At 42.3% G+C, this 10,893-nt stretch overlaps 1 protein-coding gene across 4 annotated transcripts in view; it reads right to left on the bottom strand.

Annotated features, from left to right (window-relative positions):
* grin2bb (glutamate receptor, ionotropic, N-methyl D-aspartate 2B, genome duplicate b) overlaps positions 1–10,893 on the bottom strand; it is a 53,788-nt gene that overhangs the window by 5,486 nt on the left and 37,409 nt on the right. For all 4 annotated transcript variants that reach the window (XM_037276212.1, XM_037276383.1, XM_037276466.1 and 1 more), the window contains exons 7-15: positions 8,909–9,023; positions 8,628–8,833; positions 7,520–7,691; positions 6,401–6,554; positions 5,913–6,038; positions 4,599–4,828; positions 3,497–3,657; positions 2,850–3,037; positions 1,638–1,876 (exon numbers count right to left, since the gene is read on the bottom strand). In XM_037276212.1, the coding sequence (XP_037132107.1) occupies positions 1,638–1,876; positions 2,850–3,037; positions 3,497–3,657; positions 4,599–4,828; positions 5,913–6,038; positions 6,401–6,554; positions 7,520–7,691; positions 8,628–8,833; positions 8,909–9,023 (1,591 nt within the window). The remainder of the gene's footprint in view (positions 1–1,637; positions 1,877–2,849; positions 3,038–3,496; positions 3,658–4,598; positions 4,829–5,912; positions 6,039–6,400; positions 6,555–7,519; positions 7,692–8,627; positions 8,834–8,908; positions 9,024–10,893) is intronic.

The following is a 10,893-nucleotide window of genomic DNA, read 5'->3' as shown; positions in this document are numbered from 1 at the left end:
TTTAGAGAGGGATTTGTGAAAGTGCCTGTCATGACTGCTTGGTTAAATTTTAATTCCTAAGAAGTGCAAGCAGTTGAGCGTGAAGTCAAGAAAGCGTATGAGAGAATTTGTAGCTCTGTCGACGCCATTTATGTATCCACCGGTTTTTGTTGAAAATGATTTCTTCCGTGTTTAGTGTTTAATTAGGTATTGGACCGCAGCAGTATTACAAACAAAACAAACAAACACTTCTCCAGAAAAGTGTACTTTTACAACACTGATACTGAGTCCTATTATTCTGTCTCATATACGACGTTGAGGCGTAATGAGAATATTTGCAGCTGTCGTGCAGGCGCATGTGTCTTTACAAGGGACGTCGCCAACTACTGGCCTGGCATGCATATTACACCATTTTGCTGGGACAATTTGTTGTTTCCATCAAAAATGCATCTTGTAAACTAGTCATAGTTGTCAAATCTGAATGGTCAAAGGCTGGCAAACCATAAGCTCGACTCAAACGTATTTGCTCAAAAACATTTAATCATTTGTGAGTAAGCTATTGTAGGCTAAAGGATGTACACTATATTATATATTCATCAGTAATAGCTGACATCAGCATAGTTTTCTTTATTCTACGTGTCTGTTTTATCTCTGTTTCTGGGTGCTTGGGTGAATGACAGCTGCTCTAGTGGGAATGTTTGATCTGATCTCTTTACAGTAGAACATCTAGAGCTACTGTAGCTGCTCTGAAATGTTACCGAATAGAGGTTACCGGCACATCACCGTCTTTTCCTGCCTACTCTTTGTTCTGCTGCAAATAATATTTTTCATCCTTTATCATTTTTGTGATAAGAAACATGAAGACTATAGTAAATACATACAAAATTGTTCAAATGGATATTAACACACCGAACCACTAAAAGTCAAATGTTTGGAGCACAGATAAAAGTCCTAATCGTGCTGCTTACATTTTGAAAAATATCACAGTTTGAAAAGCAATCAAGGCAGATTTGTGACTTCACACTGCATACACAAAAAATTGTTCAAGTGCTCAATGCCAGTTCTGACTTGTAAAGTCATTATCAGGGCAGTGCGAGTGGGCGTTAAACAAAATGACAATTAGAAGATACTTCAGCTTGGACACTAACTCATAAACACTGCTGTCTTTTTTGTTTGACAAACGGTAGCTGAGACCATTTCCGTGCGACAACCCTCTTGGCGAAAAGGTAACATTATGCAAATGAATTACCCCTCCAATGGCTATTTCTGGGAAACGAAACAGCCTGCAATAACACTAAGACATCTTGTTAAATGACCCGTCAGAGAAACACGGTAAAGTAGTCTAAAATCTTTCGACAGACTTTTAGATCACTCGCTGCAAACACGCCACATAGCGAGTAAATTTCATTTCAATGATTACTTAATTAACAGTTTAATTCTGTCAGGCTATTTTGGGATGAAAATATACATATCTGAACAGAACCTGGCACGTGGGGGGGTCATCCAAGCATATTTCAGGGGGGGCAGTGCCCCTGCAAACGCACTCTAACTACGCCAATGCTTTTTCCATCTCAACCAAAGTCAGTAATGTCTACACAACTATTACTGGGATTTGTCAGGTCGAGGTCAAAACCAAAATAACCCCCATGTACACTCACCCTGCTAATGGAGAAGGTGACCCCGGGCTTTCCGGAACACAAGCCCATGAAGCAGAAGCGCAGCTGCCAGTAGAACAAATGTTCACAGATGAAGGTGATAAGTGACAGAACCATGGCGGCCCCGAGCATGTAGAAGACCCCCGCCATGTTGTCCACATCCAGCTGACTGCTCATAACCTCATTCTTCTCATTGTGGCAGATACCTGTCAGCCATAAAGCCTCGAACTCCTCCATCTCACCTGAAGGAAGCAAAGATACATGAGGTTTGCAGATATGATCGTGATATGTCCGATCTTGAGGGAGCTTGCCTCAGGTGACGCCACTTGCAAGTGTGAGTGGAGGGAAAAAGGACATATTTTTTAGTTGTTGTCAAAAACAGCTAAGGTCTCATGTATGGGGGGAACAAATGTCATGTTGCATTATTTTATCTGAACGCCCTGCAGAAGATCGTCCTCATTAAGGATTGCTTATGCTAGGCTGATCATTCTTTGTTGTAGGGAGGGGGGGGGGGTGCTTGCGGGGACTTGAAAAGTCCTCAGGGAGAAAGTTTGCACGGTCATGTGAGAAGTATTTCCACCCTAAAATGTGTCCATCTTATTTCCATATCCCTGGGGATTGCTAAAGCGGGAGGACACGTCCAGAGAGATTTGCCGGATTTGCCCCGATGGTTTGTTTTTCTTTTGTACGTGTGAGAGAAAGAATGAGAGAGAGAGGGAAGCGAGGGACGACAAGAGATCAAGTGGGGAATATTGTTCCTCGATGTTTGTTTAATATAATGATATTGTTTGTGCAAATGAGCATGAATGAGTCCATTTTAAAGGTGTTAATTTGTTTAATCTGAGTTTGTTTAATACGAGTCGGAAGCAGGTAGATGACAGTGAATACAAAATATCCCACAGGTTCTCCTCATGGGATACATTTCTTATTATTGATTAGAATTTGGGGATTTTGACTCAATTAATTCCCTTAAAATCCTTTTTCCATGTGTGTTTTTATATCTGGTTCTCCTCCATCTGCAGCTTTTACTGCCGTGTGGATGATGCCGCAAAGTAACGAACTTTGCCAACTTGGCTCGCGATGACTCGTAGCTTTGCAGCTTTGATAGCCTCGCTGGCTTCTTCTGGAATCTTTCAGCTGCTTCCCAAGATTCCGTCGCAACTAAACATTTACATATTGAAGTGAGTGAGAACATATCGCCGTTCAAGGCCTCACCGTCTCCAAACAGCATGAGGATGGCCAGGTCCACCGCTCGTTTCCAGCCCGAGTCTTTCTGGATGGCGATGCCGTAACCAGTGGAGGCAAATACTTTGCCGCTGCCGATAGTGACTAGCTTGCAGCCCTCGTCCCGTCCCGCCATGTAGTTAAGCACTGCGGCGTCATAGATGAAGGCGTCCAATTTGCTGTCGAGCACAACAGAAGAGCACAAGAATGAATTTCATTGATTGTGTTTTCTTTTTAATTGGTTTTAGTAACCAAATATGGCAACTTTCAAATCTAGTCTCAAAACTCATGCTTACTTAGTTTGTTGGAATCAACTGATGTTATGACATCACATTTTTTTGGATGGAACTGTGGCTTTGGAATTTAATTGGTAATTGCACGTGAAGATCACAAGATGGAGACATCAGTGAGCCTTCCTGACAGCTCATTGATGATCATTGTAACTTCAATTTGGGACTGTGCTGCCCACCCACCCACACTGGCCACAACTTTTTTTATCTCTATGTCCTTCATCATATTTTCTTCTGATTGCATCATTAGAGAAACTCTTTTTTTTCTCTCCTCCCTTTCATCTCCATGTTCGTCCCTCCATTCATCCTCTCCTCTGAAGCAGCCCCCCCTCCGGACCCCCTCCTCACCCGGACTTGAGACTGTACAGGGCCTCGTCCACATTTTTCTGGTGGAAGCTGGTCATGTAGGTGTGCATGTCTCGGTAGTTGTTGCGGATGTTGCGCTCTGTGCTCCCGTTGGGCACGGTGCCAAAGCGGAACGGCGGCGAGAACTCGTTAGGCTTCTGGAACTGTTGTTGATGAAGTCGGGGAGGGTGGAGGGAGGGGGTGGCGGTTTCCGGAAAAGAAACCACAAAGAGAAAATGACAGAGGAGTGCTCGTTAGCATAGAAAAGGCACCGAGACGCATCAAATAGCCTTTAATGCACTGTTGAGCAGAGGACAGAACGATGCTTGGGGAAGCCTAAATTAGCTAAATGTTTGGAGTCGTGATAAGAGGTTTGACGTACATGGGAAAATCTCAAGGACCAACACGCCGTGCTCTAAAGTATTCCGCAGCTCATTAAACCGAATATACAAATTCCTAAAAAGCCTTGGAAAAGATCAATTTGAACATCTAATTTTAGAAGAGAGAATACCACTTGATTCTCTGTGTTGTTGGAACAAAAGTTCAAACTTCTTAATTGGCAGGAAAAGAATGTGAAAAGAGACAAAGAACCGACATGGGAAGGGGATGTAAAGGAGAAAAACATTTATAAAAAAAAAAAGAGGACTATCGAGGTAAAGCTTAGGATTTTATGCTTAAACTTCTTTTTATTTTTGCGAGACAATAAATTAAAATATGAGCATCTAGAAAATATTCATTAGCAACTTATATGTAAAGTGTTACAAAAATATGAAATAAAATATGAATGTTTCTCTAGTTTTGTCTAAATTACGCTTGTTGACTTTTGCGTACATTTGTGTGACTGTAAAAAATTAAATTTTAGTTAAATCATAGTCTGTACAGTTAATTAAGTTGTATAATAGTTTGACTGAGGAAATTATATTTTTTCGACTTCTATGCCCAACATTCTTAAACAGATAGCAGTTCAGCTCTTAAGAGAAATTTCCCAATGAAATACTAAAGCAATGACAAAAATAAAAAACCTCCTCCTCCAAGGAGGTCCTAAAATGAACTTCCATCACATTTATATTCTGTTTCAGCACCCCGGGGCGGCGTGTGTTCCCACCTTTTTGTCTGACAGGCCCGACACCTGGTCCACATACTCCTCCTGGATCATGAAGGCTGCCAGGTTGGCAGTGTAGGAAGCCAGGAAGATGACAGCGAAAAAGGCCCACACTGATACCATGATCTTACTGGTGGTACCTTTGGGATTTTGCACCGGCACAGAGTTGTTGAACACCAGACCCCAAAGCAGCCAGATGGCCTTGCCGATGGTGAAGGAGGGACCGCCGGGTTCTGGCAAGCAGGAGAAGGACATAAAATATGATGGAGGAAGAGGAGACAAAAGCAGAGGGAGCCACAACGCAAAAAGCAAACTCCATCCACAAAAATAAATATCTCTGACAGTGCCAACAGATCTGTACATTCAGATTTCGAAGGTGCTTGTAGAAAAAAAAAAATGTGGCTGTACGGTGACCAGCCATTCAAGTGACAACCTTAATCGTTCAGACTGTTCTGCCCGTGTGTGTGTGTGTGTGTGTGTGTAGGTAGGAAGGTACAGTAGATATGACAAGCTAGAGGAGTGTGAAAGAAAAAGGGGGCGGGGCTAGACATGCTACAATTGTTCCACATGTGCCCGGGAAGACAGCCTTACATAACCTCGTGTTTCTACCCAGGATGCACAGAAAAAGTATTTCACTCAGATAGTAGACATTAAGGAAAAACTGCATGAGGAAACGTTAGTCCAACTTAAATCCTCGTTTCGTCCCCGAGAGCAAAAAAAAAAAAAAGGCTGTGAACAGCAATAAAACACTTTTACAAATGACAGATTTGATCTTGAGTGGCTGTTGTTGCACCAGGCCGATTCACTCCTGACAGTCCGGCTCTATAAAGCCTACAGGAAAAGCTCCGAAATCGAATTTGCTAACTTTGATGGGAAAATTGATTGAAACTGGCCCGCTCCCGTTTGACACCCAGCGGCCAGCGGCGCTACGTTGTGCCACGCATTGTTCAAACCGATAAATATTTTCAACGCACGATAATAGAAGCGCTTGAGAGTATTCCGCCTTTTTACAAACTGGGAGGAGTAGGTGGCGTAACGCTGATGTAATACTTGAGAGCGGCACCATTAAGAGTGCTGCTGGAGTGGGAACCGAGGATCCTTTTGCTCAGGCTTTGACACTTGTCGGATTGTGTTTTCATTACCTCAATTGAGTGGCGATGGAAGTAAATGCTCCACAAGTAGAAACTCACAACTCTCCTTATGAGTGATAATAGAAAAATTGAAAATTCAAGGTAACTCAATGGAGCGCCAAATGACTCAGCGCGGATGTGTGTGTGTGTGTGTGTGCGCGTGCGTGTGTGTGCAAACCACTCTCACCTCTGCCGTCTGCCAGGCAGCGATTGTAACCCACCGGGCTGAAGTACTCAAACACAAACACGGCGACGGCGGACACAATCAGCAGCATCACAAACATCATCACCCACACGTCAGCACTGAAGGGCTCTGCAACACAAAAGGGCCGTGTTAGGTTAGCCGTTGACTTCATGTTTATTCAACTCATGGGGACCCACATGGCAACAGCTGCACAGTCCAATGCTATCCAATATTAGGGTGTATGTGTTTTGCAACCTTTGACAAAATGAGAAAAATCTCACAGTACACCACCAAACAAAACTGTCACAAAAAATAGACATGATCCGATCGTCAATACCTAATATTTTGCATTTGGTGCACATTTTGTTATCGGCTGTAACAATATTTTTTTATTAGACATGGCTTTGGCCTGAGCACAGAAAAGTGAGCAGGTGAGATTTTTCTCTTAATAACAAAGAGTAGGTCTCCCCAAAATCTTTTGTGTCTCTCACCTAAGAAGGCAGAGGGTGATACGGTCCCGTTACTTCGGGAAACCATGACGCTAATTCCCGTCTCGATGAAGGGCACGGAGAAGTCGATGACCTCGGACCGCTCTTCGTTGATGGTGAGTGAGCCCACTGCCATGTGAGCGTTCTTAAGCACCACCTGGCACACACACACACACAAATGGAAGAAGAGACGGTCAGTGAATGTAGAAAAAAAACAAAGGAGAAAAAAAACATTACTGTGTGTTCTATGAGTGTGTTTATATTCAGCCTGAAGTTCGACAGCATCAGGCTATGAATAAAAATGTAAAATAGACAGACAGGAATTTTATACCCTGATTTATTTTTCTTTCTCAGATATTATTAGCTTTTCTGTGTTCCCTAAATTGAACTACCGTAATTTTCGGACTATAAGTCGCGGTTTTTTTTCATAGTTTGGGTGGGGGGGCGACTTATACTCAGGAGCGATTTATATACATATATATGGGTTTTTTTCACTTTTTTGGGCATTTTATGGCTGGTGCGACTTATACTCCGGTGCAACTTATAGTCCGAAAATTACGGTACTTGGGTCTTCCCATGAGCATATAGAAATAACACAACATTATGTAAGGTAAGCAAAAGGATATTAATATTGTATCATATAAATGTCACCTGTACCTTGATAAATGAAATGGCACATCAGATTGATTCTAAAAAGCGCCTCAAGTTGTATGTTACTTAATACACAAGCAAAGTTTCCCATCTCCAATTAGCAGCCCCCGTGTGTTCCACCCGAGGTTGCGCGGAGCTGACGACTCGCGACCCCTCAGGTCAGGTGGAGGGGGAACATGTGCTTGATGATTTGAAATAGGCAGAAGCCTTTCAGGTTATTTAATTAAGCCTATTGAAATTGTAAATTTCTGCGGGGACAATTTCTTCCCGGCTTCGGTATCAATAACAAACAAAATGGGAGTGAATGATGAAACAGAACGATAAAAACAAGACATTCCGAAAAAGGCAGCTTTAATTAAGAAACCTGTATTGATGTGGCTTTTAATTAGAAAAAAAAAAACTGAAAAATGTGTTGACTGAAGAAAGTCAATTTGTTGTCATACTAGAACACATTATAAAAAAAGTCCTCACCTCTCCAACCATTCCGTTCCACGTCCCGTTCACCTTCTTGCCGTGTTTACCGTTAGTAACCAGGTAGAGGTCGTAGCTGAACTTGACCGCTTTGGCGATCTTCTTCAGGATGTCGATGCAAAAACCTTTGCAGCAGCGCTTGATGTAGATTCCCGAATCGCCTGTTTGGTTGCTGACAGGTGAAAGGAAGAAGAAGGGGGGAAATTGAAATATTAAAACAAGTCCAAATAGCAAGAGTTATATTCATTTAAATTACAGTACAGACAAAAATCACAAGCAAGAGAGCAATGCAAAGCGTCTTTTGAATAGTTATGCTATATGTATGTTGTTTGAAGCAAATGTCAAACAAAGGTTGGTTATCTTCTTTAAAGTTAAACGAGTGCAGCTCCATAAGCAGAAGGGCACGGGGTTGTGATTTCATATCATGCATAATGACTGAGGTACTGTAATATATCCCATAAATTATGCAATAATGAGAAACCGAGAGGGGGGAGGTCTGTCTCACCAAGCCTGCGTGCGACCACATGTGTATGTGGGCGAGTGAATGTTTAAATCCTCAATGTACACATTGTAGTATATGTAGGTCAGGGAAAATACAACTTAGTTCAGAAGATTACATCACACGGTTTTGTTTGCTTTGATATCAATTTGAGAAAAGCACACTGTACTATAATGTCTCTTCAAAAAAGACTGCATATTAATTCCATCATTTCTTTTGGGGAGATCTAGATATGTTTTGACGATAGGCTTTAATTATTGATAAAGTAGCTTAGCATACTATTTTTATTGACTTGTGTTTTGATTAGAAATCCAATACTGTTCATTTTTACAGTTCAGTTGTATTTAACTTTTAAATCAATACATTTACTCTTTTCAAACATCTATTTATGTATGATTTTTGTAACTGGAATGTGCTTGAGTCTCTAAGTGCAGATTTATGAAATTCTTATATTCAACCACATTTTCAAGAGCAATCTTGAAGTGTGACAGAAAGCAACAAAAAAAAGTATTACAATGGGCTTTCGTTATTGATCACTTGAAAATATATTTCTCGTTCTACGGAACCTCCCTGAATCACACGATATAACCAAATGCGAATTCCTCTCACATGAGTTTGAGCTGTTTACGACAAGGCACGGTGTTCCTCATGCAGGTGCCGCTTAGCGGGTCCACGTCCTCCACGATGACAAAAGGCGCCTCCTCCAACGTGACAATGGACAGATGGTCCTCGTGCTCCTCCGCCGCCGAGTAGAGCTCGAAACGTGGCCACACGTGGTACTTCATGGCCAGAGAGCCCTTCTCCCACTTGCCCACCTGCATGTGACAACAAGGCCTGGTGACGGGTGGGATTTTTAGAAGCGAAAGCTACATGACAAACATCGTATTTACCCTGTCCCACGTTCTGTCCTTGTCGAGAAGAATGATGACCAGTTTGGGGAAAATCTGGTGGCCCTCCTCGCTGAATGACAGGTTACGCCCTTCAAACGTCACATTCATGATGTACCTGACAATTAGATTGCAAACCCAAATGTCAGAACGTGTGCGTGGGATTCAAAACAAAGGATGGCGTTTATTTCGAACAAGGCGTAATCATCGGCTGGGTCGTTATACAGAATACACACGAGGGCGAGGTAGCGGGGAAATATCGCCATTTAAATTCGACACCATGTTCACCTGCGAGTCAGTGATGTCATTCAGTTTGAGATGTGGACATGATGGTGACTAATTTTCTAGCAGTCCACAATAATTTCAAAAAGTAACAGTGATAATTAAATTTTTTAAATTAGAGTATGTTCTGGACAAAACAATCCAATTTTTGTGTTTCTTCCATGTTGACTCTTGACCACATATTAAAAGCGGTGAGAGCTCAGTGAAGGTTAGTCACAATGCTGGTTAACAACAGTGATGGAGGGAGAAAAGAGAAATAGCTCAAGGACATGATTCCATTTAATGATTTCATCAAAAGAAAAAAAACGCAATCTGTAAAGCGACCGTCCCAACTTCTGATTGCTCTCATGCTGACAAGGCTGACGAGGCAGACGGAGCCAAGGGCAAAAGGTCAAAACTGAAAAAGAGGGCAAGCGCATAAACCTCCTGCGAGAACACATATCGGCAAACATGTCTCAACAAGTGCGCGTCTCGTTCTTTTGCATTCTTCCCCACCCTTATTCTTCCTCGTCGCAAACTGTGGGCCGCCGTCACCATGGAGACGTTCTGCCTCGGAACACAATCCGCCGGAGAAATAAAGATCTTGTCTGCATACAAGGAGTACTAAATGTATGAGGCCATCATCTTCAAGTGTGAAAAGACAAACACAAGACAATAAATCTATTAAGGAGAGATGAGCAAAGGGCCAAAGATTTAATCACGAGTACCTCCCACTGGAACACTGAGTGGCTCTGACTAAGACGTCTTTGGCTGTATTAATAACACACCTCTCTCTCTCTCACACGTGCACACATGGCCGAGTGAAGGTTTCACACTTTGTTATGCCAACGCATTTACTGGTTGCAGCTTACTCTTGTGCACACATGATGGCATGAGCCTCCTTCAAGCACTTGTTGCCACCATCTTCAAGTGAACAATGTGCGACATGTGCATGGCAGAGGTGGCAAAAGTATTCACGCGGTACATGAGTGAAATTACAGATGCTGCATAAAATAAAACTTTTTTTAAATAAAATAAATAAATAAAAAACAGTTAAAAAAATAAATGAACTAAAAATAAATGAAATCAAGATCTGTAAAGGTACTGAGAATGCCCGAGACTGACATTCAGATGCTTCGTTGAGAAGTGGAACCAATTAGCAATTATTGGAACAATTATTGTAGGTGATAGCAAAAACAGAAAGAAAAAGAGAATTAATGTCTAAATACCATACTTTGCGTGGGAGATTCTTTGCACGCAGGCTTTACGCAAACTTGCTAAATGAGGCTCCTGGTATGCGTACAACCGCAACGCATTGGAAAGGGAGGGGAGGCCTCGTATACTTCGGCATAATGTCACGTAATGCGTTGCCATGGCAGCCACAACCATCAGCTGTGTTGCCATGGGAACAGTTATCTCAGTGGATGAGGGGCGTATTTGTTTTTGTTTTTTTAAACCGTATATAAACCCAAGCGTATACTTGTTATCTTGTGACTTCTCTCGCTGTCAGATCAATGCCTGCGATGCACCTCCGAGAGACGCCACAAATCACTCATCAATAAGATTCAAGGCCATTGTTTAACCCGCGCTTTTACTGATGCATGCTGGGACTTTGAGAGCGGCACGGGCCGGCTTGCCGTATTTCTCATGTTTGGAGCCCATACTATCGACGAGGCTTTTATGAGCTGTTTGATCCCTTCTCATGTCGGTGTTCCCCTCTGACTTCA

This window comes from Syngnathus acus, chromosome 1 (genome assembly GCF_901709675.1).
Source record: "Syngnathus acus chromosome 1, fSynAcu1.2, whole genome shotgun sequence".
Taxonomy (NCBI): Eukaryota; Metazoa; Chordata; class Actinopteri; order Syngnathiformes; family Syngnathidae; genus Syngnathus; species Syngnathus acus.
The sequence above is the reverse complement of the archived record's forward strand: the minus strand, read 5'-3'. Positions and strand labels throughout refer to the sequence as shown.